Below are 19,702 nucleotides of genomic sequence, written 5' to 3'. Positions count from 1 at the left end.
AGGTAGGGGTCGCACTGTTACTTATGTTTAATGACATCATATTTAAGCGCGTCCTATTCAGCCCATGTGAAGGTAACAAATCTAGATTATTAATACAATCGATAGTGACTTGTAAAAATCTACATTCAGCATCATCAGTGTCATGGAATCATGATCAGGATATTGAGGGTAGTGGGTGTGAAGAAGACTACTGATGTATGTCAAAGTCAAATTAAACTAATTATTCCACTATTACAAATGTCATTGCCTGTGGGCTCATTCTCATTCTCTTATTTTGAATAGCAATCTCTGTCCAACCCAAAAACCTCTTACCATGTGTCTTGGTGTTCTAATTTAGCGTAAACAATGGACAAGAGTGACCTGGTGCAGAAAGCCAAGCTCGCCGAACAGGCTGAGCGCTACGATGACATGGCGGCCGCCATGAAGTCGGTGACAGAGCAGGGCACTGAGCTGTCTAACGAAGAACGCAACTTGCTGTCGGTGGCGTACAAAAACGTGGTGGGTGCCCGGCGCTCCTCCTGGCGTGTCATCTCCAGCATTGAGCAGAAGACTGAGGGCAATGAGAAGAAGCAGCAGATGGCCAAGGAGTACCGCGAGAAGATCGAGACCGAGCTGCAGGACATCTGCAATGACGTGCTGGTAAGCAGTAGAGCCATCATGGTCTTTTGGGGAAGATTTTGGCTTCATGTCCTTGAAAGTGGATGAAAGCCAGAGATTAAGACCAGATAAAAGTGTCCACTGAATTGTCAGTGTCCAGATGTTTGGTAATTTTACAATGAAGTTACTTTTATTACTTTACGTTAGTTTACTTTCATGCACACTTACTAACGTATTTATTGACTATGATATTTACATTTAACATTTTGTCTCTTTCTAGGGCCTTCTGGACAAATACCTGATTGCCAATGCTAGTCAGGCTGAGAGCAAGGTGTTCTACCTGAAAATGAAAGGAGATTACTACAGATACCTGTCTGAGGTTGCCTCTGGGGATAATAAGAAGGGTAAGTAAGACGTGTCAGTTGCAAGCGTGTAGGTGCTTTGCACAGCGTAGAGATTGAGCAGTGAAATCAGTTTAATTTAGTGTTGTGGGCAAATAATAATGACATGTTTTGATTGCTGTCCTCCTGTGCAGCCACGGTGGATAACTCCCAGCTGGCGTATCAGCAGGCGTTTGAGATCAGCAAGAAGGAGATGCAGCCTACACACCCCATTCGCCTGGGTTTGGCTCTCAACTTCTCTGTCTTCTACTACGAGATCCTCAACTCGCCTGAACAGGCCTGCAGCCTGGCTAAGGCCGTAAGAGTCCATTATTGCTCCACAATGTGTTATTATAATTATATGTTGTAATACAACAAGATCAAAGCTGTTTTGCATTTTGCTTCATTTACACCTGCATTTCTTCCATCTCAGGCATTTGATGAAGCAATTGCTGAGCTTGATACCTTAAATGAGGATTCCTACAAAGACAGCACCTTGATCATGCAACTACTAAGGGACAACCTGACCGTATGTATTGATTTTATTTTTTTACTGTTGTTGAAGTTGATGACAGTAAAATATTACACTACAGTATAATAATACCTTTGGCTCTTAAACTCTTACAAGTGTAGTTACTTCGGCAATGACAGCTTGATGAAGCACTGTTGGCGTGAAAGATGGTGATGAGGCTCTGTAACATGACCTGCTGAGAAGGAGAGCAGTGCAAAACATTCCTGGAGCTGTCATGTTACTAACATCTCACACAAGGGGTGCAGATGGCCAGCCCAGCTGTGTTCCCTTCTCAGCATGTCGTTCATAGTGCAGAATATGAGAAACACGAGGTAGCCTGCCATGTGGCAAAGGATCTCTGCATAATTCTCTAGGAAATGTTGACCTTGTTGCTCTTCTGCCCTTTTCTCTTTAGCTGTGGACATCAGAAAACCAGGGTGATGAGGCGGATGCTGGAGAGGGGGAGAACTAAAGGCAGCGCCTATCGTCCGACCACATATACACGCACACACACAAACACACACACACACACACACTCTTCATCTTAAGAAAAAAATACACACAAACGGCTTCTTCCACTCCCACGCCCCCTACCATCTACCCCCATTTCCCACCCCATCCCAAAATGCCCCAGCCCTACTGTATGACTAGCAGCATGAGTTGTACCTGAGCTTACCACAGTCCTGCTCCTCCCGAGGTGCACTAACACAGTACAGGGGAGCGCTCACAGGGGAACATGCACATGTTAGCAGGGCCAGTCATTTTCTTTGTGAAATTTAAATGTGGTTGTATTAAGTAGTGAGTCCATATTCTTTGTGCGTGTATGTTTGTGTGTGTGTGTTGGTGTGAATGATTGAGTGAATGAGGAGGGAGAGGTGACACAATAGTCTCCATGTGCACGTGAAAGAGAGGTTGTGTTAAAAGTGTGTGTGTAAGGGGGTTGGGGGTTGTGAATTCTAATCGTCCTTCCTGATAATTCCCTTTTTTTCTCCACCTAGCTGGTTGTGCATTTTTCATCCTTTTTTTGTTACGGTCATATTTTTTAGTGTAATTGGTCATGGTATTTACAGGTTTTATTGTATGGTTATTAAACTGGCAGTTTATTTTCACCAACATCAGTTGTTTGTTGTCTTAATTAGTCTCCCAGTTGACCACTTTTATTCAAATGTCTATACACACACCACATTTTTTATTAGATGGACCAGACAGCTGACATCTAATGACATCTCTCATGATGGTGTCTTCAGGCTGGTTGCCAAGGTAATCATCATGTGCTCTCTAGCATTTTCTTTCTGTAGTTCTGAAACATCTTCAGTGAAGCCGCCTCACCTGGCTGACGATAAAAAAAAAAAATGTGATTCTCAATCACAAGGACTGTGTGCATGGGCAGATTATGAACTTTCGGGCCCCTGGGCCCAGATGTATTAAGGCCCCCCCACTTATTGTCGTATATGTGGGAGGGGGGGTTTGGGGGTCCTCCCCCAGAATTTTTTTAATTTGTTTGATGTGATTTCCTGTATTCTGGTGCATTTTGGGGATGGCCAATACTAAATTCAATCAGATTCATAGCCTACATCCTGATTTGTTGATATTGAGGCAATGATTCCATGCAAAGGCTTGGGCTTCCATGGCCCCTGGGCCCGGTAGGCCCGTGCAGTAATCCATCCCTGACTGTGTGTGACTGTGTGTTTCAATGAAACCCATAAATAAGGGTAGCAAAAATCACTTGGTTAGAGTGTGTGTGTGTGTGTGCTGGGTTGTTAATGTCTTGTGGACTAATAGATTTTTAATATGAGCTCAATATTGTGGAACTGAATAAAAGCCCACTGGCCTCCAGTTCAACTTTGGTGGACTTTCATACTGACTTGGGGCTGCAAATATAACGTTTTTATTTGAATTGAGACAAGAATGCTGACCTGTCCCTGGGCCACCTGAAGTGAGATACATAAACTTGACTTAAGCATTTTGTTACTTCAATTTCCCGGGGACTACTTTCCCTTGCGGAAGCCCAAGATCAGCTGAGTTGATAAATGAGTGGAATTCAATTAGAACACAGAAGCGCGGAGGGAAATGTCAGGTCTTCCAGGCAATACTTAAATTAAAACAACACGCAGGTTTGTCAGACAAACGCTTTTTGAAGTTGGGGGTACATATTGTGTTCTTGAGTATAACAGTTGAAGGAGGTAAGTAGTTTATGGTCAAGATTATTGTTTTAAAGACAGCTCGCACTGAGTTGTTGCTGAAGACATCTCCCACACTTCAGGGTTCTCTAGCTAAGCTAACGTTAAACATGCTAGCAAGCGCTTATCGCAAGGCATTGATATGATAGTTTTGTGAGCAACAAGTTGCAAACACATTTGACTTTCCAACAAGTTTATTGTTAAATTATTAAAGTATAGTTGTAACGTGTGCTTGTTTAGCGGAGAGGTAGACGGACCTCTGAGAAAATTCAAATTCAAATAAAATCGACCTATTGACATTGTAGTTGCCATGTGTTATGTTTTAAGTTTGGCCAAGTTTGCCAAGTGATCATCTCTAAATGGAGCAGCTCATCAGCTTGCAAGAGATAGCTTAGTTTTGTAGAAAATAAATAAATAAATGACCATTCACTTATTTGTACTAGCTGACCAGTATGCCTGTGTTTTATATAGCATGAACAACGATTTGAGAGAGTCTAGGTGTGAAAATGTTTACTCTGACGTAAAGTTTGGGTGCCAATGGTGTTTGTAGAAAAAGCAGGCAACAGCTAACTGCACTGCTAGACTAGGTTAGATTTTTAGTGCTTTTCTATGTAACGTTACTCAAAGCGCTTTGCAGTGAAGGGGGCGGCTCTGCACAACCATCACTAATGTGCCATCAGCATTTGTCATCCTCAAATAACGAATTGGAAATGCACTAGTGGAATAACTATACTGTAGTCTAGCCTGTTGATGGGCTACTAGCTATATAGATACTTTATAATAATTTATCTGTGCATTGGTCAGGTAATAAATGCCACTTGCAACTGAAGTACAGGTCATCACCCTACATTTTTAGCCCTCTCCTCTAGGATCTACTCAAGGGTTAAGAACATGAACACTGGACAAGCTTATCCCCTAGCCTCCCTCTATGTGGGGGATCTTCATCCTGATGTTACTGAGTCTATGCTGTACCAGAAGTTTTCACCTGCTGGACCCATTATGTCTATCCGTGTATGCCGTGATGTCATTACTCGCAGATCTTTGGGGTATGCTTATGTTAACTTTCAGCAGCCTGCAGATGGTGAGTTCTAATATAATAGTTCTCTTCTCGTTCAGACACAGTATTTTGTATTGAATTCTTTTAAGACCACTGTGGCTTATCAGTATCTAATTTTGTTGGATGGCAAATTATTGATCATGCTAGTGTAAAATAATTTTTTATTAAAAAAAATATGAAATGTAAAAAATATCTTCATTTAGCGGAATGCGCTCTTGACACAATGAACTATGAGGTCCTCAAGGGTCGACCAATGAGAATCATGTGGTCACAGCGGGATCCTGGTCTAAGGAAGTCTGGCGTTGGGAATATCTTCATCAAGAACATGGATGAGTCCATTGACAACAAGGCACTTTATGACACCTTCTCTGCGTTTGGAAATATTCTGTCCTGCAAGGTAATTTTGCCAGCAAAATATATGAAATGAAATTATAGCATTACATTTTGTTTTGTTGTTCTTGTCAAAACTGGAGGACAGATTGAGTGTCTAATGAATATACAGTAGAAGTAGAAGGTAAATGTGTCAAGCTTAACAGTAATCTGTCAATGTCCTCTGACAAAATTGTGCAAAGGATCTCTAAAGCTGTTTTTGCATTTCAGGTTGTGTGTGATGAGCGTGGTTCCAAAGGCTATGGCTTTGTGCACTTTGAGACACAAGAGGCTGCCAACCGTGCCATTGAGACCATGAATGGCATGCTGCTGAATGATCGTAAAGTGTATGTGTCACTCTACCCCTTAGCCAAGGGCATTCATGGTTTTTTCAGTGGTCTTGTTCACTGTGGTAATAAATGCTTGAAGAAAATGAAAATATGGCTGCCACATGATCTGATGGGCCTAAGCAGATATAAATCAGGAATATGGTGTGCTGAGGCCTAAAGTAAGATAAAGTGTAGGGTTTTCTTTTGAAAGTTAAAGGAATCCAATCTAAGATTAGGAAGTTAATGTTAAAGCGCAACTCTCGCCAAAATACAACCTAGGGTCTTTTTGTGAATCTACCCGAGTCAAACTTTTGTTTAAAAGCATAGTTAGGTCGGAAGCGCCACTTTTAAGATTGACCATATTGTCGTTTTTGGGTCAAATGCCCATTTGAATGGGAGTGCTAGGGGCACTACTACTTTGATGCAATCATACTATGATCGCGTCAAAAACGCTATTTTTTAAAACACTAAGAAGGCTCGACACAACATGAAACTTCGCTCAAAGTATCACCAGGGTCTCTACACATGAAGTCGAGCATTGAGAACATTTTTTTGTGTACACAGAGTTTTGTGTTGTGTTGTGCCTTCTTAGTGTTTTAAAAATAGCGATTTTGATGCAATCATAGTATGATCTAAAGGGTTGAGGGTTGAGTGATAGAAGGTTGCATTTTGGCGAGAGTTACGCTTTAAGGGATCGTATAGAAAGAGCAATAAAAACGCGTTGAGAATAATAACCATAACCACCATTTGTGAATTGTTTTTTATGCTCAGACAAGAGGCAGGTAAAGAAATGGAGACATTCAGTGCAGATCCAAGCATTGCAAACCCAAAGCTCCAATCCCTGTGGAAAAATTGTCAGCTGTCGGCAATTAGGTCAGTGAACAGGTAGATGAAGTGTTCTTACCAGTTGTCCTCGTGAAACATGCTCAAGGAAGAACATGGACTGAAAGATTTCAAGATCATAGGACTGAAAAAAGAAATAGGTCAAAGTTGCATGTTCTGTTGTTCTTTCTGGACTTCAGTGCAGAGGTAATGATATTGATATGTTTGGGAACCCTGATTACATTTTCTGATCCTTTCATTGATATCTGTGGTGTACGTACAGTTTTGTAGGCCATTTTAAATCCAGAAAAGAACGTGAGGCAGAGTGTGGAGCAAAGGCTATGGTCTTCACTAATGTTTACATCAAGAACTTTGGTGAAACCTATGACGACAAGCAACTTGAAAACATCTTTTCAGAGTTTGGTAAGTTCAGACATACAGAGAGGATTCTTTGAGCTCCTGTGTGTGTGACAGGGCAGCCCATAGTTCATTTTTTAACGTATTGCTGAAAGTCATTCCACATCAATTCAACAACGGCCCCATTTTCTGTACTTATTACTTATTTTTATCTTGCTATTTCAGTCAGAAAAGTAAATGTCCATACTACTCCAGTCATATCTGATGTGTTTGTGTGTGTCAGACTCAGTCATTGAAGACGGCATGTGTTTTACAGGCAAGACGCTGAGTGTTAGGGTGATGCGCGATGAGCGCGGGAACTCTCGTGGCTTTGGCTTTGTGAACTATGAGAATCACGAGGACGCTCAGAAGGTACAAACACATTTGGTCTCCTGTGCTGTCCTTTTCCTTTCTACATTTGGTATCCTGTCCTGTCAGGTGTCCTGTTGGTGTTCTGTCCACTCTGTTTGGTGCTCTCCTCTATAATGTTTGACTATGATGTTGCTCTTCACCCATAGCTCAACACTGGATTGCTTTACTTTTAGTCACCGTCGAAATAAAAACTTTTGTTGTGTTTTCCCCAAACCTTTTTTTATTAAGTGTTGTATGAACCAAGCTGCCACTCATGACCGCCTCTAAATAAATAATCATGACTATATCGTCTGTTAATAATCTGAAATCAAACGCACCATTCTGGTTCAATTTTTTCTGCTGGTTGTAAAGAGCCTTTTTGTCCTCCAGCAGCAGGCTGTGCACATAGTGAGAGTTTTCTGACAGAGGGGGGTGAGTTGGTATGGCCTTGTATGAAAATGGTATTGGCAGAACATGTGAGTGTGGTTGGTTGTTTGAGCAGGCTGTGGATGCGATGAACGGGAAGGAGCTGAATGGGAGGATCCTGTACGTTGGCCGTGCTCAGAAGAGGGTGGAGCGGCAGGGGGAGCTCAAACGCAAGTTTGAACAGATCAAGATGGACCGCATGCACCGCTATCAGGTGTCAAAACACTCTTTCCTTCTCTCTCGCTCTCTCTCTCTGCCTGTCTGTCTCTCTGTCTCTCTCTACACTCACACACATACATTTATTGAGCCTGAAGTCTGCTTTACACTAGTCAGCACATCAAGGACAGTAAAAATGAAGCTTCCTGCAAACGTTAAGATACACTGAAATCAATATTCACTAACATTAACTTGTCTTGCTATAAGGTGATTGTACACTGTATCTGTATGTGTATGTATAATTTGTGCTGCAGTTGAGGATAGTTCTAATAGTGAAGTGTTTGTTTTTTTTCAATTGGAAATACAATGAATAGGAGAAATGTTTGGTAAGTGTACACATTGTTGACAAGTTTATTTAATGTAAATGTTGTATGTTGTAAGTAATGCACAAGTAAATATACAAGTGATAATTGGTCACTCACTCTCGCCTATCTATCCTTAACTGACTGTAAATGTATTTTTTAGGGGGTTAACCTTTATGTAAAGAACCTGGATGATAGCATCAATGACGAACGACTGAGGAAGGAGTTTGCTCCCTATGGCACCATTACCAGCGCCAAGGTAAACCTGTACACTGGAAAAGCTCAGGCTCAGTTTGGTGACATAGCTAGTTGAGCAAGTAGTTGAGCAACAGACTGAAATACTGTAACTCGTCTGGTAGCTGCGCCCAAAAAACTGAGATCACGCTGTGCCACTTGGGTAACCCACCTTGACCCCTGTGTTTCCACCTGTGGCCCTTAAGGAGCTTGCACACTGCTCCAACAAACGCCAACGAACTCCAACAAATACCAACAGTTGGGTCAGTGTGGGCCGGCCGTCTTTGTTTGTTGCCGTTTGTTGGATGGAGTCGTTAAGAGTTTGACATTACAGTTGGTTTTGTGAACATTCTAAAGACTACCACCAACAGCTGCCAACTTAAGAATGTTGGAGTTTGTTGGAGCAGTGTGCAAGCTCCTTTTAAGGCATTTGCATCCTGCCCCAACAAATGCCAACATACTGAAGTTGTAAGTTGTTGGTTGCCGTTTTTAGAACGTTCAGAGAACCAACTTCCAGCTCCAGCTTCCAGCTTTTTGGAATTACTTTTAAAGGACCAGTGTGTAGGAAATAATGGAAAATAAATTGTAAGCATTCCAAAAATTATCACCATATGTTGTCAGAGAGTAAGGAAACACGATGAATTGAAGTAATGGCTTATTTGACAACATTACTACAACCCGTAAAACCCATGAAAAAAATGAGTTACGGGGCGGAATCTCTTGGAATTTTCGTTAATGTTTTGAACGATTAATTCTAGAATAGCGTATTAATAATGGGCTGGCGTGTCCTCCTATTTGTGTTGCCAAATTGGCAAAGGTCAACTTGCAGTTGTAGTCATGAACGCCTACGAGAGGCAGGCAAGAATCAAATTAAGTGGACATCGGAGGAGCTTCCTGAGATGGCAACGTCTTCATCAAATGAAGAATATTAAGTCTGACGCAGAGCTGGCCATATTTCTCCACGACAGGTAGCCTAGGCTAAACTTCATCTGCATCGCTAACTTCAGCTAAATATCGCGTCTGGTAGTCTTGAGAACGTTCACCAGTGATTTGATTTTGGCCTACAGAACGTTCGGTAACAATCCTACAAATCGCTCCTTTAAGGTGCTGGCACACTGCCCAGACAATGCCCAACCAACCCCAACATTCTTAAGTTGGCAGTTATTGGTTGTGGTCTTTAAAAAAACAACGGTCAGTTCTACACTGCCTAGAGACATGTAGAACTTGAACAATCAATCCAACAAACACAAGGCTGCATGATTTGTGGATAATATCTAATTGTGATTTTTCTGACCGATATTGCAATTGCGATTTTCACTTTCTGTCTAGGAGTATGACATGGATATAAAAATCATAGTGGTAACAAGATTATCCAATGGGACAGAGTTGCAAGCGGCAACTTAGTGATTAACAAAAAATAACAAATACAAACTGATGGTGCACACTGACCCAACTGTTGACCCAAATTAGCAAAGGCCAACTGTTGACCCATTGCTGAAGTTGGTTGGTATTTGTCTGGCCAGAGTTTTCATTAGCAGTGTTTTATAGTGATGACTGATGCCATAGGCAGTGGCACTGTATAGTTGAAATGCAAAATAGAGTTGACAATAATTTATTTATATACACTTAGGAAACAGCAGTAGTTAATTAATTAAGTAAGTAGTCAGTTAATCATTTTGGTACTTTTCTGGGCTATCAAAGATAGTCATTGGGAAAGCCCTGTATTCAGCAAGTCTAGAACTCTAGAAGCCAATTTATACAGAAGATAGTAGTTCTACAAGTTTTCATGTCTGCATCAGTGTGTGGCTTTTCATTTCTGACTGCCTTTCCATGTCCCCTCTCCTGGTTCAGGTGATGACTGACGGCAGCCACAGTAAGGGCTTCGGCTTTGTTTGCTTCACCTCTCCAGAGGAGGCCACTCGCGCCGTCACGGAGATGAATGGGCGTATCATCAGCACCAAGCCCCTCTATGTGGCATTGGCACAGCGCAAGGAGGAGCGCAAGGCCATCCTCACCAACCAGTACATGCAGCGGCTGGCCAGCGTCAGGACCATGCCTGGAACCCTGGTGACCAACTACCAGCAGCCACCCTACTACATCCCCACCATGCCACAGGTGAGGAGGATGAGGAAGAGGAATAGTAGCAGTAGGAGGAGCAGCAGCAGCAGTAGTATGATGAAGAGGAGGAGGAGTAGGAAGAGGAGGAAGAGGAGGAGGAAGAGTAGCAGTAGGAAGAGGAGTAGGGGGAGGAGGAGGAAGATTAGCAGTAGGAGGAGGAAGAGGAGGAGAAGTAGTAGTAGCAGTAGAATAGGGAGAAAGAGGAAGAGGAGGAGCAGTAGTAGGAGGAGGAAGCGTAGCAGCAGTAGGAGGAGGAGGAAGCGTAGCAGTAGGAGGAGGAGGAGTAGTGGTAGCAGTAGGAGGAGGAGTAGTGGTAGCAGTAGGAAGAGGAGGAGTAGTGGTAGTGGAAGGAGGAGGAGTAGTGGTAGTAATATGAGGAGATGTAACAGTATAAGTATACTCTTTTGATCCCGTGAGGGAAATTTGGTAAAGTAGTAGCAGGAGGAGGTGCAGGAGTAGAAATGTAATTCTGTGTCAGGGTGTGATAAGTGTTTGCATACATGTTAGTGTTGCACGGTGTATCGATACTAAAAAGGTATCGCGATGCCTTCACGCAAAAAACGATACGATTTCAGACGTTTTTAGAATCGATACTTTATTAAAATAATAACGTTCTGTGTGATGAACTGCTGCTCTCACTGCTCCTTGCACGCATCTAGGCAAGTGGGCGTGTCAAGCAGGCAGCTCTGAGTGAGTGAGTGCGCAGCCAACGTCAACATAGTTCTTTGCCGACAGTTGTTCTAGGCCTTGTGGATAAAACAAAAAGTGCAGTGAAATTTGCAACTATTTCGGATACATCGCGAATTAAGGCAAGGTACACAAAGTCATTTAAAAGCAGTAGGCTACGCATGGAACTTGGCTAAACACCTCGCAGACATATCCCAACATTTTTAAAGAGTTCAAAGAACGACTAGGCCTACATGGTTAGTGCCAAGTTCTTCTCTTATGTTTTAGTCTAGCCTAAGTGAAACGAGTATGGTTCTCTGGGATAAAGCGAACCTTCCTTCATCAATGAATTTTGACGAGACATAACGAGCGGTAATCATTTTGACGAGACATAACGAGCTGTAATCATAGGGTGCTAACGTGATGAAAGCGCAATGTTCACGCCAGAATAACATTACCATAACTTGTAAACGATCTATTTCATGTTCGATCAGTAGCCTACTACTGGTAATATTTCTCATGGCATGTAGACTGCAATTTGTTCAATAATTATTGCCCAGATGTAGGATAGGCTACCCGAAATGCGCTAATTAAAGCCCACAGCATATTATACCACTGCAGCATGTTGAGTCCTAATAATAATAGCGGCGTATTGTTACAGGACGTGCTAGCAAATCATGTTATCAAAGAAATAGACGTAATGTAGGAATGCACACAGATATATTGCAACAGGTAATGGTGTAGGCCCCTCTGCATAGCATTCAGTGATTTGCATGCAGTAATTTTAACACTGACCTTGATCTAGCCTAGTTTGGCTATTTAAAGCTATTTTATTGCCAAAATACAACACAATGTAAATTAACTGTAACGAACAATAAAGGACTTAATCACAGAAACACTACAAAAGTGCACCAAATTCAACACAAATGACTCAATACACTTGGAGGAGGTATGAGTCCTTTCTTCTCCAGATGTCTTAGGATTTCGCCGTAGTATCGTTTTAGTATCGAGCATCGTGATATTTATGGCAGGTATCGTATCGAAGTCATAATTTTGGTATCGTGACAACACTAATACATGTGTGATGTTAATGGTGATGTAAAGTCTTGTTTCGTTACAGCCTCCAGGCCGTCATCCATACAATCCAGGTTCTAATGTCCGCTTTGGCCCAAGATGGACCACTCAGCCTCCCAGACCACAGGGTTAGTATGTCAGCTTGTAGGTTCACGCCTCCTGTTTTGTTGGTGTGGGGAAGTGGCTCTGGTGCAGCTCAGTTGGACCATCTATCCCAGAGTGCCTCGGTCTAACAAGCTTTTGTCTGGTTGGCTACATTAGCGCTGTACTCTGCTCAGTACGTGACGACCCGCCGGGCCTCCACCCCAATCAGCAGTGTCCAGCAGGCCTCCACACAGGCCCCACGTGTTCCCAAAAACATGCTAAGGATGGGTATGCCATGTGTGTGGGGACGGAGGGGGTTGGTTTTGAGCACGCTCCTCCCACTTATTCCTAAGCACTTTTCCCACTTTCATGCAGGGTTGCAACTTACGATTATTTTGATAGTTGATTGATATGTCGATAGTTTTCTCAAATTAATCGAGTAGTTGTTTATCGATAAAATAGTGAAAAAATGTCTTGAGTGTTTCTCAAAGCCCAAGAATTTGTCTTCAAGTGCCTTGTTTAGCCCACAGGCCAAATCTATTTAGTCATAGAAGTTCTATACGGTCATAGAAGAGAAGTTAAAGCGTAAAATATTTAAGTATAAGGAAGTAAAATCTGAGAATTTTGAGGTAGTTTCCTTATGAAATTACACAAACGGATGAACGATTCCCAATATAGTAGGTGATTTAATTCAATAGTCGCCAACCATAACTAATCGATTTATCGATTAATAGAGTACTAAAGTGAAAAAGTCACGTTGTCCTGGCAACCGGATTTTCACAGCTTCGCTGTGTTCTTTCTTTTAAAACGAGAATAAATCAATTTCACGAGGTGAAAATCACTAGATCGAAACGTGTGGAGGCTTTTATGTATTTTTCCGGGGTATTAAAAGGAAAAGTTTGCGCTAGTATGAAAGATAAAGTTTACACACCTGAAAAAAAATCAGCAGGTATGAGTACTCTGACTGATGCCTGCATGTAGGGGGGAAGCACTGCACCATACTGACAGCAGTTCTATTCTATTCTCAATATTACTTACAACATTGGTAAAGCAAACTCGCTAATCATTTCGCAAAAAAAAAATCGTTCCTTTCAATTCAATTCAAAGAACTTTATTTTTCTGTTAGGAACTTCACATGTGGAAGAGCATCAGGGTGTGTCCATACCCAACAATACATACAATAAACACACACACACACACACACACACACATCATGATCAGCCCACGTTTTTTTTCCATAAAACGTTTGTGTGGCATAAGATTTACCCTTGTTAATTTGGTTTGTTTAGAACTGAAAATCAGGTTGCCAGGACAGCGTGACGTCACACTTGAGTACTCTATTGTTGCAGCCCTACTTTCATGAACTGCTAATTTTATTTACGGTACTTTGTAGTTGGTATTGATAACATTTCTGAAACTAATCAGTGCCTCTTATACTGCTTTAAAAAATGATTAAACTGAATGTTGCCTTAAGGGTGGGAACCATGCTCTTGGAGTTTTTGGAGTTTTTGCATGCGATTCTTTATGGAAAAGACACACAAAAATGCACAGGCCTTGTGTGGAGGTGTTCAGGGGTGAGCTGGAGGTTTGCATGATTTGTCATTCACTGCTGGGTCAGAGACCTCTGAAGTTTGTTTACAAAAATGACCCAAAGCTGCCATCTTTGCCCATCTAAGGAAATCCTGGAGCTAACCGAGTTGCACTGCAAGTTAGCTCTCGAAGATCACAAAACCCACTCGCAGTCAGATGACAAAAGTGTGTAGGGCAGGGGTCACCAGCCCGTCGATCGCGATCGACCTGTAGATCTTTGGGACTTTCCCAGTAGATCCTGAGAACAACAGGATCAAATTCCTGCATGTTTGCCAACGTTTAGGCTACAGGGCCTAAATTTCAGCACAGGATTGCGGGTGTAGCGCATGATTCATTCCAGTTCCGCAATTCTAGCCATTGAGCACACATTTTACAGTGCCAACTGATAATGTTAATCTAATAATGGAGTGTTGTGAATGTGGGACTGGACGGACCAACTTCTGACTTGAACTGAACGTAACCCGATGTAGAGAGACATGCGCACAGAACCACATCTCTCCCTCTCTCCCTCCCTCCCTCCATCAACTCCTAACTGACAGGAAAGGAAAACAAAAGTTTAACGATCAGGAACAAGGACTACATAGAGTGGCCATGAGACGCGAGGGAACATGGATGTGTTCTCCATTTGAGGAACGTAATCGATTGTGGACATGCACAGACATTACACAGGTGCACCCCATGTTATTTTCCCATACTCCCATCTACTAATGGATGGCAGCAAAGATGGCAGCTTTTTTGCGGGCGAACTTCCAAGGTCTACTGGGTTGTTTTTGTGTTTGTCTCAGCCTACGTGTGTAGTCGGGTTGGGGAATTATTAGGGCTGCATGATTGCGATCATAATCGCAATATGAACCAACGCAATTACTCAATCGCAAAAGCTACAACAAATCGTTACATTTCTGACTTTTATATTAATTTCATCTTCATTGGTTATGCCACTTCTGGTTGGTGCGTGTGCGTAGGGCGTTTAAAGAGGCACAGAAATTCTGATTGGTGTGCTTCAGTCAGTCAGGGTGCTGTGCTTATTTGACATTCTAATTCATTGACATTCAGAAATCGTATCACAATCGCAGTTGAAATATCTGTCAGAAAAATCGCCATTGGATATTTTTCCCAAATCGTGCAGCCCTAGAAAGTATGATGAGCTCTCAGTGAGCTGCTTGCTCTGGAACCAGTGATCAGTTGGTAATATCCAAATTAAAATGGTGTCTATGGACATTTGTCTTCCTTTCCTTTCTATTACTCAAATAGTCCAAATGAACATAACATACTGTTTCCACTGGGATCTTTTGCAGTGTAAAGGCTTCACGACAACACTCTCATTGTAAGATATTCATTGTAAGATATTCACATCAGTGCAGAGCCGCTTGGACGTAAATGTCCAGTGACTCAGCTGCTAAACTCTTTTTACAGTGGTCATGGTAACTCATTGAGCGGAGTTGTACAGTGGATCTCTCTCTAGTCCGTCTCAGACCAAATATTTGCAACGAGGCGAATTGCAATTCCTTCAAACAGCAACTTGCAGCAATTTATTTGCAAGGGTTTTGCAATGATTTTGTCTTGTTGTCTTGTGTGTGTGTGTGTGTGTGTGTGTGTGTGTGTGTGTGTGTGTGTGTGTGTGTGTGTGTGTGTGTGTGTGTGTGTGTGTGTGAGAGAGAGACAGTATTAAAGGGAGCATGAATTAAAAACATTAAAAGCTATAAACGTGTAAAGATAGTGTTGTGATCTCCCGGCAGCCAACATCGGTACCCAGACTGCAGGAAGACGAGCGGTCACTGGCGGTGTGAGTCGTGGGGTCAGCCAGTACAAATACTCCAGTGGAGTCCGCAACGTCCAACAGGTGATGCCCGCACCTTCGCCCCCTGTGGGCCAGCAGGTACGCCCACACAGTCCAGACATGCTCAGTGTTATACTCACACTATGCCATTCATACCGTGCCCGAGTACGCCAAGTGACCCCCAAAGTCCAATTAATTTGATCAGTGTGTTCGCGCCATACCGGGGCCTGTGCCTGCTTGAAGCGGTGGTCTCGGGCACGGTTCAGTGAGACTTGGGCCTGGTGCCCATGTAGTGTGATCGCTAGCCATGCCCCAGCACGGATCTCAAACATGATGTCAATGATGCGACTAATTTGAGACTATTTGGGTCAGATCTTTTTTCACTACGTTGAGGAACGTATATTCTGTAAAAAGTAAAGTGAGACCTGTTCTTCCCCCATAATAACCACCAGAAAGGAGAAGGTATAGGAGGTGAAACCAAACCATGTTCGACTGTCAGCTATGAGAGTGGGGGAGAGGGAAGGGGGAACAATCGTGCTCTGGCACGGTACAAGGGAACTAATAGAGATTAATACTTGTATTGAACTTGTATTGAAAACAAACCGCATTCATGTCGACGCCTATGTGCTGAGGCCTTTAGATGGCAGCAAAGTGGTAAAATGCATATGATGCTGCTTGCTCGATGCATTTGAAAGACAAAGTTGTTTTAACTACTGCTGTGAAAAAGGACTATTTTATCTCATTGAAAAACATTTTTGTAACATTCCCATTGTTTTAAACAGTAGACATAGTTGATTATGATATGAAACTGTGTTTGGCGCTTTGGCTGTTACTGAAGTGTTTGCTGGTGTCTAGGTTGCAAGCGGCCCAGTGGTGGAGCCAGCGGTTCATGTGAGGGGACAGGAGCCTCTCACAGCCTCTATGCTGGCATCAGCTCCACTCATGGAGCAGAAACAGCTGCTGGGTGAGTGTTCACTAAGTGTGTGTGCGTGTGCGTGTGCGTGCGCTTGTGTGTGTGTGTGTGTGTGTGTGTGTGTGTGTGTGCGTGCGTGTGCATGTGTCCAAACTCCTCTGGGGGTACTTATTCTCCTAACACTTCAACCCAACACGCTTCCCATGCACTTAGCATGCACTTCCATTTATTTCTTCTTTTTATTTCTACCTCCTTTTTCTACCACTGTCACCTTTGGCTACACTTTGATTAGTACTTACAACGTCTGCACTCTCATCCTCTGGTAATAGTACTGATTGATGTTTTGTAACTGAGGAAGAACGTGAGGCTCGAAACGTAACTGGTGAAATCTTCTCATTCTTCACTTCTCAAAATTTTCATTTTTGTAAGTGGCCATGGATAAAGGCATCTGCCAAATGAATAAATGTAAATGTTACCCCCTAAGAACCTTTTGGTGTTTTATTTGTTTGTATCTGTGTCCATCCGACTGTCCAGGTGAGCGTCTGTACCCCCTGATCTACGCCCTGCACCCCAGCCTGGCCGGGAAGATCACTGGCATGCTGCTGGAGATTGACAACTCCGAGCTGCTCCACATGTTGGAGTCTCCCGAGTCTCTGCACTCCAAGGTAACGCGCTTCTGCAGCCGACTTATTTTTGATCCTCTACGGAGACCAGCTACCGCTCATTTATCCACTATGCAGTATATATCCAGTGTTGCAAAGAACTTTAATTTACACTTTTTAAAGCATAGTTCAGATAAAGTGAAGTTATTATAATTTTGTTTTCAGCATAATGGGCATATGCATATGGGATGGGATTTAGATTAAACCAAAAACATAAATAATGTTTCAAGAGGATTTAGGCCTTGTGAAACAAAGTACTCTCCCTGATTGTGAAACTACACTAATAGTTGAAGATGGGGATTCATCATTCTCATTGACTGTCATCTGTTCTGTATAAGCCTATTCAGCCAGTCATATCAGTTCAGCTCATTCACTCTAGCTCAGGAACTGACTGAATGTCTTTGGGTGGTTTTGACCTGCAGGTTGAGGAGGCTGTTGCTGTGCTTCAGGCTCACCAAGCTAAAGAACTTGCAACTAAATGAAGTGAGTACCCCCCTTCATCTCCCTCCCTCCATCCCTCCCTCCCTCCTTCCCTCCCTCTTCCCTGCGTTCACTTTAGATTCCACTGATGTCACAGATGAATCTTATCCCAGCACTCTTTAAACCAAATATCCAACCAACGGGTTCTTAGTGTATGTTCCTTTATTCAGTGTGCATCTTTTCACTGGTAACTAGGGCTTAATTGGTAATGTTATGGAGTTTATATATGCATACTGTACCCTCCAGAATTATTGGCACCTCTGCTAAAGATGACAAAAACTGGTATAAAAAATAATCTGTTGGTGATTTGTTGTAATCTCACAATGAAAAAAAAAAATAGGAAAAATCCAACCCTGAAAGGATGCAAATTTATTTTGAGAAAAAGGAAAAACTCATAAAGAAATAAATATTTTTAACTAAAAAACGTTGCTCACTATTATTGGCACACCTGAAAAATCTTATTTACAAAACCTAACAGACACATTTTCATATCTAATTTCAATTTATTTAAGTTAATCAGAGTGTCTGTGAACTTTCAGACATAGTTTATGACTTTCTTTTTCACTATGGTATGAAAATAAAGTCACACAGAGGCTAAATCCTCTAGTCATTTTTCAACATTGGAAAGACAAGAGAATACACTAAATGTCAATAAAAGGAAATTTGTACATTTGACATTTGTAAGTCAGAGAATGTCTAAAACTAGATACTTTTTGAAAATACCTATATTTACAGTTAAAACAATGATTAAAAGGTTCTAATCATCTGGAAATGTGACAAACATGCTTGGACAAAGACCCATGGGTATCTTGCCCCCACGTACAGTATGGAGGATGGTAAGGGGGGCTTTGTCTGGAAGTGTGGTCTATTGTCAGATGAAATGGAAAATTTGGATAAAAAAAACTTTAGGTATCTTTGGCATACATAGAAGAATGGCTATACTGAAAAAAAAACCCATGCCTAATAAGAATTATGGTGGAGGGGCTGTTTTTATTCCCAAAGGCCTTGGGAACCTAATTAAGGTGCATGGTATCATGAATACCAAGAAAAACCTGAACATTTTCAAAGGAAACCTGTCAATCTCTGCCAAGACACTAAAAGTTGGTCATGATTGGATCATTCATCAGGTCACAAACGTCCAGATCTAAACAAATATGGTTTGCTGAACACAAAATCAAGCTTCAGACATTGCCATCTCAGTCCCCTGATCTAAACTCCATAGGAAAACAGTGTAGTGAGTCAAAGAGGAAAATGCACAAGTGTGAACCTAGGAATGTAAAAAATCCCTTCCTTTGTATTCTCCAACTTTATGGGATTCTTTAGCATAGGTGCCAATAATTCTGGAGGGTACTGTACATGTAAGGTGTCGGTTTGGTGATGTTGGTATATATTATATTTACAGGAAAGACACAACAGCAAGACTTTACTGAAAGGGGAGAGAAAGGGCACAAAAGTAATGTAAAATGATTTAAAAAAAAAAAGAAAAATTTAAAAAATATATATACAATTCTATAATTGTGAACTGACATCATTTGGCTATTCTAATGCCATCATGCAGTTTCAGTTTGTTGCATATGTTGTACTTTTGTTAAAAAAAAAAAAAAAAAAAAATTAGAAATTAAAAAATGTGTGTTACTTGTTGTGCATTAAAATCTAGGCATATCACAATTGTCCTGGTGCTTTTTTTCTCAAGGTATGAGAGTAGGGGAAACCTCATTTAATTCAAAAAATGTTTCCTGTGGTAAAGCCATTATCAGTATCATCAATGATTGATTTACATGCTAAATAGAGTGGTGTGTGTGCGTGCAAAGAGATGATAGACATTGCACAAAGGCAGCTAAGGTAAAAATGCACAGGTCTTGGGAAGTGTTAGTTTCACTAATCTGACTGCAATTTACAGGCATGTGACTAACATTTTAAATACGTTCATCATTTTCGTGTAATAGTTTCCATAGCTGTTGGGTTTTGAAATTCCATCAGCACTTGTTAAGTTTCTAGTTGAGGCAGTTCTTCTGCTTCTCTGAAAGCACATTTTCAGCCACAAGTTGGAGAACTATGTTGTGATTTAGGTGTCCTGCCCCACATACATCTTATCTGTTTAGCCATGAAATTACACTGAGAATGTAATGATTGTCTTAACACACTTTACTCTGAATGTGCAGAAGATC

At 41.7% G+C, this 19,702-nt stretch overlaps 2 protein-coding genes across 7 annotated transcripts; both read left to right on the top strand.

Annotated features, from left to right (window-relative positions):
- The first annotated feature begins 316 nt into the window (after positions 1 to 316).
- LOC125293544 (14-3-3 protein beta/alpha-1-like) lies at positions 317 to 2,601 on the top strand. Its single transcript, XM_048241507.1, has 5 exons — positions 317 to 639; positions 878 to 1,001; positions 1,133 to 1,296; positions 1,411 to 1,506; positions 1,904 to 2,601. The coding sequence occupies exons 1-5, from the start codon at positions 346 to 348 to the stop codon at positions 1,958 to 1,960; spliced, it is 735 nt and encodes a 244-aa protein (XP_048097464.1). The 5' UTR covers positions 317 to 345; the 3' UTR covers positions 1,961 to 2,601.
- A 927-nt stretch (positions 2,602 to 3,528) lies between these two features.
- Positions 3,529 to 19,121, top strand: LOC125293543 (embryonic polyadenylate-binding protein-like). 6 transcript variants are annotated; one of them, XM_048241502.1, is made up of 18 exons: positions 3,529 to 3,602; positions 4,525 to 4,749; positions 4,929 to 5,122; positions 5,326 to 5,441; positions 6,195 to 6,296; positions 6,529 to 6,668; positions 6,919 to 7,013; positions 7,495 to 7,632; positions 7,949 to 7,960; positions 8,100 to 8,195; positions 10,022 to 10,285; positions 12,075 to 12,156; positions 12,290 to 12,400; positions 15,439 to 15,578; positions 16,335 to 16,443; positions 16,927 to 17,057; positions 17,477 to 17,537; positions 18,937 to 19,120. In XM_048241502.1, the coding sequence occupies exons 2-17, from the start codon at positions 4,560 to 4,562 to the stop codon at positions 17,534 to 17,536; spliced, it is 1,980 nt and encodes a 659-aa protein (XP_048097459.1). In that variant the 5' UTR covers positions 3,529 to 3,602; positions 4,525 to 4,559; the 3' UTR covers position 17,537; positions 18,937 to 19,120. The 6 variants fall into 6 exon arrangements, with proteins under 6 accessions (XP_048097459.1, XP_048097458.1, XP_048097461.1 ...); XM_048241501.1 differs by having other exon boundaries at positions 3,538 to 3,671; XM_048241504.1 differs by lacking the exon at positions 6,195 to 6,296 and having other exon boundaries at positions 3,538 to 3,671; positions 18,937 to 19,121.
- Positions 19,122 to 19,702: the final 581 nt, after the last annotated feature.

The sequence above is a fragment of the Alosa alosa genome, chromosome 4 (genome assembly GCF_017589495.1).
Source record: "Alosa alosa isolate M-15738 ecotype Scorff River chromosome 4, AALO_Geno_1.1, whole genome shotgun sequence".
Lineage (NCBI taxonomy): Eukaryota > Metazoa > Chordata > Actinopteri > Clupeiformes > Clupeidae > Alosa > Alosa alosa.
This window is presented reverse-complemented; position numbering and strand designations above follow the sequence as displayed.